At 36.7% G+C, this 19742-nt stretch overlaps 1 protein-coding gene across 2 annotated transcripts in view; it reads left to right on the top strand.

The window, feature by feature from the left end:
* The first annotated feature begins 9655 nt into the window (after positions 1 to 9655).
* LOC135219229 (dehydrogenase/reductase SDR family member 6-like) overlaps positions 9656 to 19742 on the top strand; it is a 10832-nt gene continuing 745 nt past the window's right edge. The window contains exons 1-7 of one of the 2 annotated variants that reach the window (XM_064255813.1): positions 9656 to 9809; positions 11116 to 11220; positions 12665 to 12761; positions 14655 to 14763; positions 15336 to 15490; positions 17386 to 17464; positions 18312 to 18404. In XM_064255813.1, coding sequence (XP_064111883.1) covers positions 9734 to 9809; positions 11116 to 11220; positions 12665 to 12761; positions 14655 to 14763; positions 15336 to 15490; positions 17386 to 17464; positions 18312 to 18404 — 714 coding nt within the window. In that variant the 5' untranslated portion in view covers positions 9656 to 9733. The remainder of the gene's footprint in view (positions 9810 to 11115; positions 11221 to 12664; positions 12762 to 14654; positions 14764 to 15335; positions 15491 to 17385; positions 17465 to 18311; positions 18405 to 19742) is intronic. The other variant, XM_064255814.1, reaches the window with a different exon arrangement.

Below are 19742 nucleotides of genomic sequence, written 5' to 3'. Positions count from 1 at the left end.
AAGAGGCTCTACCCAGATCTACACAATGACGGGAAAGAGGAAAAAATAGACAAGAAAGACAAAATCTGCAACCTTTTGAAAAGAGGGAATTGCAGATTTGGAGAAAGATGTTACTACAAACATCCTAAGGTATGTCAAAACTATGAAATATATGGTAAATGTGCATACTTAGATGGCTATGGGGATGATTGCAGAGATCTGCATCCAAAAATATGTAAAAACCTAAAAGAAGGAAAAGGATGTAAGTTCGACAAAAAATGCAAATATATGCACCCTGTAGCCATGAATCATAATCAAATAAATAACCAACCAAGTAATAAAATCCAAAATAAGAAAGAAACAAATAAAGAGAGAAATCAAGAATATCAGGTAAAAGAGAAAAGCAAACCACCAATGAGATATGCAGAGGTGTCAGCAAAAAATTTCAAAGCATCAGCTCCGAAATTCTACTCAAGAGATAATAACTGTATTTATTATGCAAGAGGATATTGCAGAAACGGAGAAAATTGCAGATTCAGACACAAAATGAATAATTATGATGAAGGAAGATCAAATATTATGGAAAAGTTGGGTTTTTTAATGTCAGAATTTCTGGAAATGAAAAAAAGAACAACATACCAGAACAGGAAAGAGACATGGGAAAATCCTTATTACTACCAATATTAAATGAAGGAGAAAACACGCAAACCATCATAGTGATGAATGCGCAGGGTTTAGTTACGAGTAACTCAAAAAGAAAAATAGAGTACTTAGAAGAACTAACCCAAAATGAAAAGAAAATAGATATAATGAATATAAGTGAAACCTGGTATTCCCAAGAGACTGGGAATGATGATCAAATAAAAGGGTTCCAAACTTATAGATCAGATAGAAAAAATAGGAATCAAGGGGGAACCGCAATATATGGGAAAGACAAAAAACAAGGAAAAATATATGAGAAATATAGTAACTCAGAATGTGAAACTAATAGCGGTAGAATTTGAATCTGAAAAATTGATGAACATAGTAATATATAGACCTCCTAATACTAAAGAGTTTGACTTAATAATTGAAAAATTGGATGATATATGTAGAAATCACAAGGACTGGGACTATTCTCCTATCTTGGTGACTTCAACTTTCCTTTCGTGAGAATGGAAAGAACGAATAGGAGACTGTGGTTGTACTTATACATATAAAAAAGAGAGTAATAGTAGTGCAGAAGATAAGAGGCAATTTGAAAAGCTATTAGATATGCTACTAGAATACAACATTCAACAAATAAATCACCTGCCAACAAGAAAGGAAAATACTTTAGACCTAGTATTTGTGAACGAGATGAATTATGTTAAAGAAATAATAGTTTATAATGCGAGTATTTCAGATCATAATGTCATAGAATTAACAGTTCATTCCAAAGCAAGTGAAAATAGAGATAAGCAAGAAATGAAAAAGTGGGAAGGATATGGAAAATAAACTTCTACAGTAAAAAATATTAAAATGGTCAGAAATTAATGAAGAATTAAACAAAGATTGGGATAACATTTTCGTAAGTGATGACATAAGGGTAAATACGGAGATATTATATAAAATATTGGAGAAAATAGTGGATAAATATATACCGAAGAAGAAAAGTAAACATCATTCATGCATACCAAGAGACAGAAGGATCTTGTTCCAGAAAATCAGAAAGTGGAAAAAGGTCTTGCAAAAGAAAAAAATGCATGGAAAGTTATAGAACTAAAAAGTAAGATAGAAAATGCAGAACAAAAGATTATACAATCAAAAGAAAATGAAAAACGGGACTTGGAAGAAAAAACCCTATAAATATCAAGCAAAACCCAAACTATTATACTCATATGCGAAGAAGATGAATAAAAGAAGAATAGAAATAGGCCCTCTGAGAATTGAAGGGAGATTAACGAATGAAAAAAAGGAAATTTGCAACATACTGGCAGAACGATATAAGAGAGAATTCACCCCTAGAATAGATAATGAAGATAATGATATAGAAGTAAGGGACGAAAATAGTGAATATTTAGCTGACATAGAAATTAATGAAGCTGATATTGTGCAGGCAATTAATGAAATTAAAAATGGAGCTGCTGCAGGGCCGGATGGAATTCCTGCTATTTTGTTAAAGAAAGTAGTTCATTCTATCGCAAAGCCACTTGCAATATTATTAAGACAAAGTGTAGATACAGGCAAGATTTATGATGAGCACAAATTAGCATATATCACCCCTACTTTCAAAAGTGGATCAAGACTAGAGGCAAGTAATTATAGGCCTGTGAGTCTAACATCACATATTATGAAAGTGTATGAAAGGGTAATGAAGAAAAATATTATGAAACATTTAATAAAAAATAATTTGTTTAATATAGGACAACACGGTTTCGTACCCGGAAAAAGTACACAAACCCAACTGTTAGTCCACCGTGAGAACATATTCAAAAATATGAAAAGCGGAAATGAAACAGATGTGGTTTATCTAGACTTTGCAAAAGCTTTTGACAAAGTAGACCATAATATATTAGCAAAGAAAATTAGAAAACACAATATCGTAGATAAAGTAGGAAGATGGTTAAAAGAATTTTTACACAACAGAAAACAGATAGTTATTGCAAACGATGAGAAATCGGATGAAACCAAGGTAATATCCGGTGTGCCACAAGGTACGGTGCTAGCTGCAATATTGTTTGTTATTATGATTGAAGACATAGACAGTAATGTTAAGGATTCGGTAGTGAGTAGTTTCGCTGATGACACAAGAATAAGTAGAGAAATTACTTGTGATGAAGATAGGAACGCTCTACAAAGAGACCTTAACAAAGTATATGATTGGGCAGAGGTAAATAGGATGGTATTTAACTCTGATAAATTTGAATCAATAAATTATGGAGACAGAGAAGGAAAGCTATATGCATATAGGGGACCTAATAAAGAGACAATCACAAATAAGGAAGCAGTTAAAGACCTTGGTGTGATGATGAATAGGAACATGTTATGCAATGATCAAATAGCCATTCTGTTGGCAAAATGTAAAGCAAAAATGGGAATGTTGTTACGGCACTTCAAAACAAGAAAAGCTGAACACATGATTATGCTTTATAAAACATATGTTCGTAGTCCACTTGAATATTACAATATGATATGGTACCTACACTATCAAAAGGATATTGCATAAATAGAGTGTACAAAGGTCCTTTACAGCTAGAATAGAAGAAGTTAAGGACCTAGACTACTGGGAAAGACTACAATCCTTAAAATTATATAGTCTAGAAAGGAGAAGAGAACGCTACATGATAATTCAGGCATGGAAACAGATAGAAGGAATAACAGAAAATATCATGGAACTAAAAATATCAGAAAGAGCAAGCAGAGGTAGATTAATAGTGCCCAAAACTATACCAGGAAAAATAAGGAAAGCACACAGAACATTAATCCACTACGCACCAGCATCGATAATGCAGCGTCTATTCAATGCGTTGCCAGCTCATCTGAGGAATATATCAGGAGTGAGCGTAGATGTGTTTAAGAATAAGCTCGACAAATATCTAAACTGCATCCCAGACCATCCAAGATTGGAAGATGCAAAATATACCGGAAGATGTACTAGCAACTCTCTGGTAGACATTAGAGGCGCCTCACACTGAGGGACCTGGGGCAACCCGAACGAACTGTAAGGTCTGTAAGGTAAGGTAAGGTCTCCTTGACACACCACCCCCCTCCATTATCTAAGGCCATCAAATCAGACATGAACTTAATATGCATTTATTTAAAAGCAAAGTGTAAATCAAATAACTCAGGTTCTTAACAGAATGATTAAATGAAATGTTAAACTCAAAGTCCAAATAACTCAGATAACCCTCACTAATTAATCAAATAACTAACACTAGTTTAGCCATAACATTAGGCATAGTCAATACAGTCAGTACACCATTTAAGTCACCATATTCAATACCCCTTGTCTCAGATCAGTTCCTCTTTTTCCAGATCATTTCCCCTTTCTCCAGAGCCGCCTGTTTGAAGACAGGAGAACACCTCGATAAGCACAAGATTAACATCAAAGATCATATGAAATAGAACATCTTTGAAATAAATATTCAAATACAACCCAGCCACATCTTTTGGCCAAAAGTATATATGCTTACCCAATCAACACAGTATGCACAATCCCTTTATAATAAAAGTGCTGTTCGGAGAAGCCATCTTGGCTTCTGCCTCTCTTGTACAGATCTCCCCTTCATGGTAATGCGACATTCTCATTTTGTAGGGACGAAGCTCGCACACACGCACGAACTCACACCCATTGTCTACACCCAAGAACTGCCTAGAACTAGATTCATAAGTCACTTCTGTGACCCACCCGTGGCAACAGGACATCGCACTGAAATGCTAAGACAGCAACTTTGATATCACACCACCCCAAAAAGACACATCAGCTTTCCCAAAGCTTGTCACCTCGAGCACTGTCTCCAAGGAAGTTAAATGATGACTCTCTACATTCTAAGAAACATCACAGCCCATCACATTATAACGGCATATTAAACATATTATTAATTATAGCCCTCTTTTATATAACATATATATATATATATATATATATATATATATATATATATACATATATATATATATATATATATATATATATATATATATATATATATATATGTATATATGTGTTATATATATATATATATATATATATATATATATATTGTATGTATGTATGTATGTGTATGTATATAATAAGACATTTTAAATTAAGAAAACTCAAGCTACGGCAAATGAAAACACTTAATGTTGTTGTATTCGTCTTTTCTTGTCTAATAGTCTTTACCATTTTACTTTCTGCGTGATATACATTATTAGTGTGTGTATCATACATACATATATATATATATATATATATATATATATATATATATATATATCTATATATATATATATATATATTATATAATATATATATACACTAGTAATGTATTTCACGCAGAAAGTAAAACGATAAAGACTATTAGACAAGAAAAGACGAATACAACAAAATTAAGTGTTTTCATTTGCCGTAGCTTGAGTTTTCTTAATTTTAAATGTCTTATTATATACATCTCCTTGTATGCAATTCAGTCATTTGCACAAAGAAGATGAAGTCCACCTAGCTTTGCAGCCAATCCCCGCCCACTGATTGCATTACGACTATTCCTTGAAGCTGACTGGTTGGCAATAGTTTTGAAGAGTTGGTTAATCAGAGGTTCTTTTCATCTTCATCTATTTTGCAATGGTTGTTTTGCCAAACTAATATATGTGGTTCTGATTATTAAAAGAAAGGCTACATTATCCCCTGAAATAGAATCATAGTGGGTACAACACATCTTCCCCCCCCAAAAAAAAAAAAAAAAACAGGAAGATATGAATGAAGTCAGTAGTATTCTGCAATGTTTCATAGATGAGGTTCACCTGAATACGGAGGTGACAGAGAACGACTGCGCTCGAATCGGTGCACATGAATGACTGTATGGAGGAGTTATGGGAGTTCCATTTGACAACGTCCTTGAGTGAGAGAGTGAGAGTAAGTTTCGTGGTTTGCATTGCTGTTGAGATCGTGTAGTATGTATTTGTGTTTTGGTTTTCTGCAAGAGAGAGAAGAGAGAGAGAGAGAGAGAGAGAGAGAGAGAGAGAGAGAGAGAGTAATTGGTGGATGGATGGTTAATAGTTGAATTGGCTGTTTGTGAGTTCTGGGTTGTCTGCTGGTGCTGTTTGAGTTAGAGTTATGATAAGAGTTTTGAGTCAGTCTTTAGTCAGAGCCTGTGATGGTCAGTAGTGTTGGCAGCGGTTTATGAAGAGTGTTGAAGGCATTGAAAGTCAGTTAAGCTGTGTATTATTGATTTGTTGTTTAGTTGTTGTTAAGTTTGATATTGTTTGCTTTAGAGTTGTTGTGCCTGTGTTGTTAGATTTGATGTGCTTATGAGTTTAAGTTGAGTTATATGTGAGCTGTTGTGATTTCTTGATGTTGTTAGTGGGTGTGTATGTTGAATTGTGGTGTTGTTGTTTTTTTGTGTTGTAAGTAATTGTTTGTGCAGTGGTCTTTTGCTGCGGTTGTAGTCCTTGTTTGTTTGTTGCGTTGTTGAGCTGTGAGGTAGTGGTCCTTGGTTGCTGTGTTGTGGGGTTGTGGTCCTTGGTTGTTGTTGTGTTGTTGTTGGTTGTATATTGGTTTGCGACGACTGTTGGTGTCTCAGCAATCTCGAACAGCAGACAGCACAGCATAGCCCTGAGTATCTAGAGTCAGGTGAGTACATGTGTAATGTCTTTGTGTTTTTGTTATTCTGTGTGTAGGTAGGTCAATTGTGCTGCGTGTATTCCGTAGCATAGTGTAAAGAGGAAAGTGTGTCTGAGGGTGAGTTTGGCAGCCGGAGTGGTTGAGTTTATGTGGGGAGGGATTTTGCCCGCTTGTTTTTTGAGCTTGTGATCTGCCACAACTGGACAATGGTCTGATATTGTCTACTATTCTCACCATTCTAAATTTAAACACAGACGTTCTCGGGGATATGCAGACTAGTATTTAATATTAATTTCAGGGAATTTTTCTAAATTTAATAGTCTTAAAATAGATTTCATTATAATCGTTTACACATTCGGACGGATGACAAGCACTGACTGCACTCAACAAAACCAGAATATGCCTATGTTTAACTGATAGGCTATGCAATCATATATATTGGATAGAATTTGCTGAGAATTTTCTTAAGGACATTATCTCCTTTCGAAATACCAAGATTACAAAAAAGGACTTACCTGTAGCCTAATGTCCTGTGGGTTTTTGTCATTTTACGCAACTTATGACATTTGGATTATAGGCTATCTTATATTCAGCTGTTTTATCGTGGTTCTTGTCATGGTTATTCTTGTTTTTGTTGCTGCTGGTATGATGCTTGTAGTGTCTTCGAAAATTTTTCATATGGTATCCGAACATTCTCAAAATAAACAGGACTTTTCATAAAATACTAGAGTCAAGAATTATCTGCCTACTCTTGCTAATTGAAATTTTGTCATTTGTTTTAATTAAAAGTAATAGAGATCTTAATGAATATAGTCTACGCTAGAATATTCTCCCAACAACGGAGAGAGAGAAGAGGAGAGAGAGAAGAGAGGAGAAGAGAGGAGGAGAGAGAGAGAGAGAGAGAGAGAGAGAGAGAGAGAGAGAGAGAGAGAGAGAATTTACCAACTCAATTATGTATCCTTTGTCCAATAGGGGTAATCTACTAGAATGCCCCCAAAATCTCTACTCGCAGGCTGGTTTGGATCATCTCATACTTAACTTTTTCAGCTGTCATTCATTTTTGTTCTTATTTCGTTAAGGATCTTATGATGCCTTCCTACTGTATAGCCTTCATTTTCATAGAAATGCTACAGGCGTATATAAGTTGTTATCCCTTTTGTAAATATATTTTCAATGTAGTTGACTGAGAGCAGTTTAATAGTTGTAAGGCTGAGAGTTCCATGACTCTGTGTGTGTCATCGGCTACGTGCCCACAAGTTTCACTTTCAGCCTCTGATATGTACGTGGTATTACAATTACTATGGAGACCCACTCATGTATGTGTATGTGCACTTTCCTATACGTGTACATTCCACTTTATGCATATACATTATATATCGTGGAGTTGAAACTACTATATTAATGAATTAAAAGCTACTCTATTTCCAACATACGGGTAGAAAACTATTTTCAATAAGAATCTGACTTGCAGGCCCATACCCTGTTATTGCCTCAAAATACAAGAAATGGACGTGTAGGCCTATGCCCTGTCATTACCTCAAAATACAAGAAATTGACGTGTAGGTCTATGCGCTGTCATTACCTCAAAATACAAAAATTGATGAGTAGGCCTATACCCTGTCATTACCTTAAAATACAAGAAATTGACGTGTATTACGCCTTTGCCCTGCCATTGCCTCAAAATACAAGAAATTGACGTGTAGGTCTATGACCTGTCATACCACATCAAAATACAAGAAACTGACTTGTAGGTCTATGTAGCTGTCATATTGCCTCAAAATACAAGAAATTGACGTGTAGGCCTGTAAAAATTAAAATTTTTTTAATTTTAAGATGTAAGTTTGTTTAAAAGCTAATTTTTCCATTTGTTAAAGCTAATGGTTTTTTGTTCCAATAATGGTTTGGTTCCAATGTTCATTTTTTTTCATCTCCCCCCCCCATTCGCCATCTTTCTTTTCGTAGCCGCTGCCTGAGTTCACTGCCAAGTACTGCTGAGACTTGCACAGGGTGAAGCTTCTGGAGTAGAGGTCCTCTCCTATTACCCACGATGGATTTAATTTGAAGTTGTGATTTAAAAGTTAATTTTTCATATCTGTTAATGTTTATTGTCAAAACGCTTAAAGAGTGTTATCCGGTGGATTATAATTTTATGTATAAATAAATATAGTTTATGGCTTTTTATACAGTTATGATTGCACCTGATTTAAGACCTTCCCATATGTCATGAATAGCATGGCTTAATTTTGCCTAAAAAAACAAGAAATTGACGTGTACGCCTATGCCCTGTCATTATCTCAAAATACAAGAAATTGACGTGTACCCCTATGCCCTGTCATATTGCCTCAAAATACAAGATATTGATGTGTAGGCCTATGTCCTGTTACTGCCTCAAAATTCAAGAAATTGACGTGTACGCCTATATGCCCTGTCATATTGCCTCAAAATACAAGAAATTTACGTGTAGGTCTAAACCCTCATTGCCTTTAAATATTAAGAAATGGACGTGTAGGTTTATGTCCTGTCGTTGCCTCAAAATATAAGAAATTAACGTGTAAGTCTATGCTCTGTTATTTCCTCAAAATACAAGAAATTGACGTGTATGTCTAAGCCCTCGTTGCTTTAAAATATTAGAAATTGGCGCGTAAGTCTATGCCCTGTCACTGCCTCAAAATATAAGAAACTGGCGTGTAAGTCTTTGCGCTGTCACTGCTTCAGAATATAAGAAATTGACGTGTAGGTCTAAGCTGTCATTGCCTCAAAAATATAAGAAATTGACGTGTAGGTCTAGCCTATGCCCTGTCGATCGTTGCCTCAAAATATAAGAAATTGAAGTGTAGGCCTGGACTCTCATAAATATTATCATTTGAATCGCAGGATTATGATGAATTAATACCTTATATCGGTAGTGAAATGGCTGCATAAGTATATGCTTCATTTCAATTAATGTGGTTTGTGTGGGATCGCTTAATTATGTAGGCCAACACTGATATAAATAAATAAATAAAAAAAAAACACGATGCTTGTGTATATTTAGGCTGCGCATGATAAGAAAAAAGATGCACATGCCAAATGATCTAAGATCGTATTGATATATAACTGAATATATCTTTTATGATTTTTTCGGAGATATCAACTGCATACTTCACAACTCCTGGAACTTAAATCTGTGTCATGATTCATGCACGAAACTCAACATTACCGAACGGAGTCAAATACGTACCGGTAATCTTGCTGGTAATCATTTAGACTTATGCGACGCAATGGTTTCACTGCCTTGGTTAGAAATCTATTTTTATACGAGAGAGAGAGAGAGAGAGAGAGAGAGATCAGCGTTCTCGTAAACATCTTTCTTTAATCAGGCAAGTTCAAGTGCCCCGATAACAATGTGATAATTTGAACGCTCCACAACAGTAAGTAAAACATACAGTTCCTTCACCCAGATTACAGCAACTTCGTGTTTTCCACTTCAGTATGGCTTCTCCCACAGGAAATAAGGGACTTGGACGACTGAGAGGAAAACGATGTTTGGTTACAGCAGCTGCACAGGGTGAGGAGTGATTGTTTTTCGGTTGCCACCTACAACAGTACTAAACAATATCGACCTTGGTAATAAGACTCATTTCCTCATTCATCTTCAATATAGGCTATATGTCAAAGTGTTTAAGAGTATTCGCGTTTCCTCTAGAGGATCAAGGACCTCATTCTAGATGATGACCCCCAAAAACCCTTGGGGTCACTGTCTAGGAAAGATCTAATGCTTGCATAACAGTATAAAGATCTTTCGCAAAAGTCTCAATACATTTTTACAAATTTTTACCTATAGGTTATTGTTGAATTCGTTAAAATGATGACTCGGGAGATGGCAAACCAAGGAAATTCACATTTTGTTGGAAGACTTGTTACCTGAGCCTAAACTACAGAATGTTAACTTTTGATATAACGCTAATCTAGCATCCATAAGAACAAACACACGCACAAAACCGCAGCGTAGTCCCTGCGACGCCGAAGCAAAAATGCCACATCCTGGAACATCAAGTTGTCTTCATTTTTAGTCTAAACAGACGGGGACGGACGGGTATAGCAGCTCCTCAGTTATTGCTCGATAACTGCAAGATAAAAAAAAAGAAGTGCGATGAGCTGAGATGAATCAGTAGACTTATACTGAGAGCAAGTTAAAGGTTTTTTTTTCCTAACGCAGGCTCCCCCCCCCCCCCCCCCCCCACCCCCCCCCCCCCCCCCCCACTCGCTCTACCCTTCTTTCATAAGGGTCCTGAAAGTGGTACTGACTGTACTACGCTAAGACATCGGAGTGACTTACAAGTTACTACCTTAAGGACTAAACCAAATCGAATTTTAGAAGTATCATTGATACTAACTATATAGAGTACTCAGACATTTCCACCCAGTGCAATGATCTGGGACTGAGGCTGTCTTCCCGTGACTCTGAGTGCAGGAAGTCACTCGTTCGTTTGCATATGAATAAAAGAACCTGTCCTTCTGTCCATTGTCTATAATATAACACTTCTTGATAACTTTGTAACTAAACGTCTGAAACCTTTTAATAATATTACTGGGTTTGAAGAGTTCTAGCAATTAAAATTCTTTGTTTATTACAATAATGGAAGAATCTGCCCTTATTTCTTAGCTGTCCTTTTAGCTGATCTTAGATTACGAATATATTGCTGACTTTTATAATTCTAGGTACTCAGCTTCATATAATCTGAAATAATAAAGCACTGCACACACACACACACACACACGAGAGAGAGAGAGAGAGAGAGAGAGAGAGAGAGAGAGAGAGAGAGAGAGAGAGAGAGAGAGAGATATTATTATAGTTTTGTTTTTAAAACCAGGTATAGGGCGCACTACGGTGGAAACCTTTTTGAGGGAGGGTGCCGATTTAGTCGTAGCTGTCGACTTCAATGGAGAAAAACTGAAGAAACTGCAAAGTTTACCAGGTAAGTGCGTACCGTAGGTATCATAATCATGGCCCAAAGCATAAAGTATTATAGTATATAGCGTTCGCTGCTATTTACGTAGATTTTTGGAAAAAGCAATTTTCAAATAGACCAACAGTTTTTCATCAATTTTTTTTGGGGGGTGGGGGCACGCTCGTTAGGTTCACGTTCTTTGTGAATATTCTGTTTTACTTTTAGCCTTACATTTCTAAAATGGTTTTCCTTCTTGTTTAGCATTTTTGTATCAATTTCTTGCTTTGAATCTTTTGCTTGCTTTTGTATTTTGTCTTTTTGTTTTCTTTTTTTCTAAACTTGCTCTGATTGCCTGAAGAGTTCGAAGATCATACTTGGATGAGACGGGACGGGAAGCTGGAGATGAGAGGAGATTTGTGGAAGATAACGTACATGAAAGATAGAGTGGCGGGATTTCAAAGAAGGACATAATGATGATAATCATGATGATGATGCTGAATTCTATATCTGTCATATCCATGATAACTTCGCGTCTTGAAGCTATTTCTTGTTAAGAGTTTCAATGAGTTATCTGAATATCTGTGTATTTTGTTTGTTGTTATGGGGGCGAGGGAAGGGAGACAGTTGGTTAGTTTAAAATATGGTGATAAAAGGGAACAAAGCCTAAAGTGGACCGAATCGTCGAAATGCATTTTGGAACGAGTCACTTCGGAGAAGGCCGTATCTCACCACAGAAGTTGTTTGACCAAAGTCAGAGATTTCCATGAAGTGTATCTGAACTTGCAATGCGTTTACTTCATGGAAAATCTTCCCTCGCGCTCCAGGAAAACAAAATAATCTTGTTGCCAAATCTCTGTCATGACTTGGATAATTGGAAATGAAGAAGATCCATTTTATAACTTGTTTGCCTTCTTGTAGCCTTATGAATTGGGTGGTTTATCTTGCTTCTGCTTTCAGAAAGAGCAGATGGGATTTGTTTTGCATACAACCATGGGGAAAAAATAACAAGCCTTTTGAACTCTCATACATGCTAAAAAGTAATGACGAAACTTGCAGTTTTGAAATAGTTTGTAAAATAAAAACCCTTGAAAACATTTTCCGGCAGCAAAACGCATTTCTTGGTAAGGATAACACAGCCCTCACGGAATATGTTTAGTCTTGACTTTTTAAAAATTACCATGACATTTCCTGTATGAAAACCTACTATTTCATCTAACTGTTATGTATCCCATATACCTTGTCACTGGAAATGTTACAGTAACTCTCTGATGATAAATTAAATTGATTTCTAATTTAATTAAGCCAAGTCTATTTAATAGAAAACAAACTTATCAGGGAGCTTAATCAAATCAGTCATTGTAAGGTATCTACAGAAGAAGGCATCATAGAAGCATCATAACTAATTAAGTAAATTATAAAAAATATCTAATTATTATCTATTATCGTAAGTATAACCGTATTTTATTAACAGGTGTGGACTTACGCGTGATTGATGTCAGAGACGGACCAGCTATTCGAAAACTGTCCCAGCAGTTGGACACCATAGATGTGCTGTTCAACTGTGCTGGGTGAGTTCGTTCTTATTTTCCATGTAACTTATATATATATATATATATTCTGTAAAAGAAAACTAACGAGTTTGCTTTGTCTGTCCATAATTGGCGCTTTTTCCGTCCGCTCTCCGATCTTGAAAACTACAGATGCTAGAGGGCTGCAAATTGGTATGTTGATCACCCACCCTCCAATCATCTACCACACTAAATTACAACCCTGTAGCCCAGGGTTTCTTAACCTTTTGATGATTCCGGACCCCAAATGAGTTGCCCAATATGGTTCCATACCCCTTTTGATTAAGTCCACTTAAGTTCAATTTGTTGACAATAAACTTAATATCTTAATTGTATACATAGTTCAGGTATGAATAGCTAAGAATAGCACACACAAGAAAATCAAAAGCATTTATAGTTTGATATAGTTATTTATTTTCAAAATGTACCCATGCATAGATTGACATATTAAAATCAAATCTACGTATATAAATATCCAGAGATAAAGTCCCAAACCCCCAGCATGTGGTTATCATACCCCTTGCTAAGAACCCCTGCACTATCCTCAGTAGTATTTATTTTATTTAAGTTAAATTTAGCCATGCTCGTGCGCCTGGCAGTTCTATAGGATATGGCACAACCGGGCCAAGGCTGAAAGTTTCATGGGCTGCGCTCATATAGCATTATACGCTGCACAGAAAACTCGATTGCGCCGACGAAACTTCGGTTCATTTTTCCCTATTTATTTTTTGGAGAAGCCGGAAAATGACTGACTGCTGTAGTCAAAAGTTAGAAAAAAATGATACCGCGCTGGCTCAAGCTCATGTAAGAATGTAGGTTATTCTTTAGACCTTGGTAGGCTACATACCGACTCTTAAATACCCTGAATTTCCCGCAACGAATTTACAGTGGTCATAATGGTAATGCCATGTACTGTGCAACTTTTTACAAGTTTTTCTCAGAGGCAAGAAATCACAATCACTCGATAAGCTTTACTTGAAGCGAGTCCACTCTCCCCCCCCCCACCCCTCTCTCTATTATGACATTCTTGATAGCATAGCTCTATTCTTGAGGCTGTCAGGATGTTTTGGAAAATGCTGTATATGACTCGTAGCTTGAGCTGCAGCTATCTAGCTGAATCGAACATCCTTGATGAAGGTAAGTGCTCAACAGATCGAGCTGCATTTATCTTTTTTCTTCTTCGTCGTCATTTACAGAAGATTTTGGCCAAGAGGAATATATAATAGGGATTAGGGGCTTCTTTTTGTGTCACCTCGCTCTGGTAGACATATGCTTCGGATGGGTTTACGGAAAGTTTTTTGGAGTGCTACTAAACATACATGAATATATATATATATATATATATATATATATATATATATATATATATATATATATAGCTACATAGTGTGCGCGTATGTAAAGATGAAAAGATTAAGATGGAGATGGGCTCCTGTGGGTACCAGTGTGAATCCTCTCTTATCCCTACCAAGTAAGGACGAAAAACTTCTTGTTATGGAACGAAAGAGAAATCTGAATAGGGGGCTGTCTTCATTCAGTCATTGAACGAAAATTTTAGAAACTTTGAATAAATATGGAATGGGAGAATTCAATCTCCTTCACAAAGGTAGTTTTATTATCTGACGAATCACAATAAATAGACAGGACATACTCGTAAATAAATCAGAAATAAGGCACAGCAAGATTATAGTAACTGAAGGTAATCGAAACAAATGAAAAAAAAAGTATCATAGGCACTACTGGAAATGGTTCAAAGTCTAAACAACTAAAAGTAACAAAAAAAATAATATTGAACAGACATGTGGGCTATCATTATAAGCCATAGGAATTTATTTTATTATCAATTTTTTTTATTATAATAAGGCCCATTCTAACAAAATCTGTTTTTCACAGGTATGTTCATGCTGGTAATATTTTAGAGACCACGGAGGAGAGATGGGACTACAGTTTTGATGTGAATGTTAAGAGCATGTATTATTTCATCACAGCATTCCTGCCAAAGGTAACGTCTCTCTCTCTCTCTCTCTCTCTCTCTCTCTCTCTCTCTCTCTCTCTCTCTCTCTCTCTCTCTCTCTCTCTCCAGGAGTAGAGATGAGACTAGGCTTACAATCATCATGCTGACTAGATGCTAGGTAAAGACATGAAATACTGATATAGCTGCTAGAATTTCAGCCTGCAATATTTTACTGCGCTTCTACAAATCATTCATAAAACCACTACTCGCCATCGTATATATCGTATAAATGACTATTTTTTCCCCAAACTGTGGCACCATGAGGCGAAAATGTATAGAATTGCCCTAAAAAAACCATTAAACTATACTGGCTAGAAAAGGTCAAGAGGTTTCACAAGCACGTAATAAAAATTGTTTTCATGGATATCGGCTCTATGGAAAGCTCTGAATTTTGCTTTTGCTTTGTCCACTCTTTTAGTTAGCAACAGTTTGATGAGGCTTTGGTGTGCATCGTTTTATTTAATCTCAGATCTTACATTTGACTTCTTCAGGCTATGAGGTTAGTCATTTTTGTTCTTACAACAATGATCATTAATGGAGATTTACCTTGGCCACTACAGATGATAGCTAAAGGGAAGGGCAGCATCATTAACATGTCGTCTGCAGCCAGCACCCTGAGAGGCATTGAAGCCAGATGCGTCTATGGAGCCTCGAAAGCCGCTGTGATTGGCCTCACCAAAGGAGTAGCTAGGGATTTCGTCCGTCTGGGAATCCGGTAAGTGTGTGAGTTGAGTTTCACGTTCTGTTGATCAAGGCGTTACTAGTAAAATATTGCTATAATACCAGAGAACTGCTAAATTGGACATGTCAGAACTCTATGACTCGCTCACCTATATAAAAGGTGTCGGTATAAAACTGGGGCGAGTGTTAAACACTACCACAGCAACCCCTCCAATTAGCCTTTTCCTTATCAAAAGACCCTAAATACGGGGAGCCGACCCATAGGTCACACCCAGTTAAGGCAAAACATTGTTTGCAAACAATGTTTCCTGTCCAGACTCCAGAGTCCAGACCTCAGTTGTCGTCAGGATGTCTGTCGGTGCAGTAGCCGCTGTATATATTCTACTTAGCTATTTTAATGCACTCTAGGAGGGATAAAGGAAAGAAAAAGAGACGGATGAGAAAGTTTTTAGAAAAAGGAGCGTGCCATGCTGACTTGACTTGCTTCTGGCAGAATTAATATATATATATATATATATATATATATATATATATATATATATATCTATATATATATATACTATATATACGATTATATATTAGATATATAGATATATATATATATATAATAGATATATATAATACATGCACTGTACATGTGTAGATTACATATAGCATGTAATACATATAATATAAAAAATATACATACATTATGCATGTGTATATATACTACATATGCACAGAAACACTAAATGTTTCCCATTCTGGATGGGAAAACAAAATAGCGGTAAAAAGTGTTTGCAAACAATGTTACCTGGTGTGGACAGGCCTAGTTATATATATATATATATATATATATATATATATATATATATATATATATATATATATATAGTTATGATTTATTTATTTTTATTATTCATTCATATATTATTATCTATTTATATATTTTCATTTGTTTCTTTATTATTTATTTATTTATTTATTTATTTATTTATTTATTTATTTATTTATTTATTTATTTATTTATTTATCTATAGTTAGTACGGTCCTTTGCTCTACGGCAGTAAAGTGTGAAAGGAAATAGTAGGCTTGGTGTCGACCTTCGGATTACGCCCAAACAACGGAGACGATCACTGGGTAGTATGGGTAACAAGATGCACGGCATAATAGAACTAATGCGTAATTCTCGTCTTATTTAGAACTGTTGATGAGTACTCCCGGTATGTGTGGCTACGAACATATATAATTTATTTTTAGATACAAGCATGAAGCAGTGTTAACACTTTCCTAAAATATTTGTAAGAATTGGATACTACCATTGGACACCGACATAATCACTGCACCATACGACTTAAAAAAATTGTCTGAAGTTTGTGTGGTGAAAGAAAAAAAAAAAAAAATAGAAGGCAATAGAGACAACTGTAAGCATAACATTTTGGAGACAATGGCTAGCAAAGGATTCGTAGATAACCCCAGAAGTTTTTGCCCTTGGAACTCTACTGACATTTGCCCTGACAAAAATTCTGTAAACCAGAGACGTCTGTGGTAATTCCAGTCATCTCGAGGAAAAAAAGCTAAGATTTTAGCTTGTACCCTCACTGTGACCTTGAAAATAGGAGTTTACCCACCTATTTTTATGAAATTAGAGAGAAGGAAATGTTCAGCTTTGAAATGAAATTGTTATTTTGAAAAGGACAACAAAAGTTTTCTTTTTTTAATTTCGTAAATAATCACCACGTTCAACATCGCCTTTCAATGCCAGCCAAATTGATGTACATAGGCATATAATATTACTGAATGGTATGAGTCTGTTAAATGAAAGATACTCTTGGAAAATAAAGGAGGAACTTAGCTATTTCACTTCCTAGCATGAAGTATGCCTGGATAAAATTACCATTTTTGCGTTCTCGTGATATGAAATACAGCAGACTTTTTCCACTTTCGCAGATGCAATGTGATTTGTCCATCGCCAGTAGCTACACCGAGCTTCTCGGAGCGAGCCGCCGATCTGAGCGACTCTGATAAAGTAAGTCGATAGTCTGAGTTTCTCTTCGTGATTTAGTCTTAAGGCCCACATACACTGAACGATTGTCGTTATCGACCCACACATAGTGTACGAACGATCTCTGCGCCGATTTCAGTCTGAACAAAGATCTTGTCGCGAGAAGACATGTCATCATATCTACAAGAGACGCGCGCGACAGCGTTATATCGGCAGACAAACCCATACATTGAACGATCCGTGTATGACAGACTTGAGTCATAAGCCAGCAACCTGGTCGTGACAGATTCCTGCTGAGATCGTTCAGACACGAAGCTCTGCCCACTTTTGCATTCAGACCAAGACGGAATAACGTCTTGATTCAGGTAAGCCCATACACAGCAGTTTTTTGGGAACGATACAGACAGTCTTCCAGACAATGGTTCAGTGTATGGGGGCCTTTAGAGAATAATGGGTCCCTTTTTTGGTAGCGTCGAATATGCATTTTTTTTTTCAACTTTTTGGGTTATCTGCATAGACGATTGTTTTATACTTGACTTCCTGTTTCAGCAATGCATCAAGTCTGTATCTCTCACCATCCAGGACAGATGGTGAGAGACACAGTCGATACTTAGCTGAGGTAGGAAGTCAGTGATAGAATCGCTATCGAGGTAGATAAAAAAAAAAATACATATTCGACACTTTCCCAAAAAAGAGACGCATATCCGAGAGGATTCATTTAGACTCATCTTTTAGTTTGTACGGAGCTCTGTGCTCTCTGAAATTGATAACCTAACCATTGATCATCAGATAATGAAAGCTACCTTTTCATATAAACAATGATTATCAATCATGGATGCTCACGAAAGTAAATATATTTCTTTAACTTCAGGATCACATTGAGTATTTGGAAACAAAGCTGATAGGGCGCCTTGCCACCACCCAGGAGGTGGCTAACTTGTGCCTGTACTTGGCCTCGGATGAGGTAAGATGGTTTTCGTCTTCTTCTCAAGCTAGTAGTTAGTTGGGGTCGTTGGAATTAATGGCCTATGTCTGTATGGTATGATCCGCTGGACGCACACACGCAGGCCACACTTTATAATTATATATGTGCATGTTTTTACTTGGGAAGGGACTTTAAGTCCAGAGCAGGGGAGTTACCTTTATCATCTAGCTGAGGAAAGGACTGGCTTACCACGAAAATTTACGCATCTGACTGAGATTACGGGGTCAGGTAAAACATAAGAAGAAACAGATGAGCTGAAGGCCTTATACTCAACAAGGAATGTTGCAGATAAAAAAACTCGTAGGATCACTTAAAATCACATATCTTTACATTGATACAGAATCGATAATAAAATGATAACTGAAGATGGCGAGGAAATCCCCTTCAATGGCAACGGGTTGCAGTGGTTCGAACCACGGCACGCACACACAATCGGGACGGGAAGATTCCACAGCAGCAACTCTGTCTGTAATTGACAATGCAAGCAGTTGCATGACGGAAAATTGACGCAATCAAACGAAAACAATCGAGAGGTGCACGCAAGGCGCCAATAAGTCTCGATTTTAAACCCTGATAAAAATACTTACGAATTTATGTTAATACACTGCAAAATAAAGCCCAGGTCTTCGTGGAAATTGCACCGGGAAATCAAAAATAAATCAACAAAAGATAAAAGGATTCGCGACTGGCGAAGAGCCTCAGATCCAAGCACTTTACCTCAAGGCTTTACCTTATATTGGAGAGATGGGGTCCTGGTTGTGGCACCAGTGAATGAATGAATAGTAATTAATACTTCTCTGGCGTCGTGATCGTGGCACCAAGACGGAGGGAAAGAGTTTAAGAGAATTAACGCTGGAAGATTACTGGACTAAGAAAAGCAGGAGTCATGTTACCCGTTCTTCGGAGCCGTTCTGGGCTTCTTTTATGACTTCTGCTGGATTATCTTCCCATGTTCTTCAGCACCCCATTTTCTATGGGTGCACACGTTGGTTTTGGCGCGATCCTCTTGGTTGTTCGGTCCGCCACGTTGCAGGGCAACGGCCTTGAGCTTCTTTTGGTTACTCCCCGTCACCGGTGCTTCTGGTGCCTGCGGCGTCCCGGGACTTTGTGGCTTCGTACCTGGAAGAGAGGTTTCAGGGCAGTCGCGTGGTCAATTGAAAAGATGAATAGCGTCCAGGGAGCGATAATAAGAGATTGAAGAAGGGGCAATGCTTTCCACGACCTCCTTGCCAGTCAACAGTGCGGTTAAAAGTTACTGAACTGCTTTTGAAAAGATTAAGACAATTCAAACTGACAGTAAATTATATCTTAAAGGAA

The sequence above is a fragment of the Macrobrachium nipponense genome, chromosome 1 (genome assembly GCF_015104395.2).
Source record: "Macrobrachium nipponense isolate FS-2020 chromosome 1, ASM1510439v2, whole genome shotgun sequence".
Lineage (NCBI taxonomy): Eukaryota > Metazoa > Arthropoda > Malacostraca > Decapoda > Palaemonidae > Macrobrachium > Macrobrachium nipponense.
Note: the sequence above shows the minus strand (reverse complement) of the source record. Positions and strands in the feature narration are given on the sequence as shown.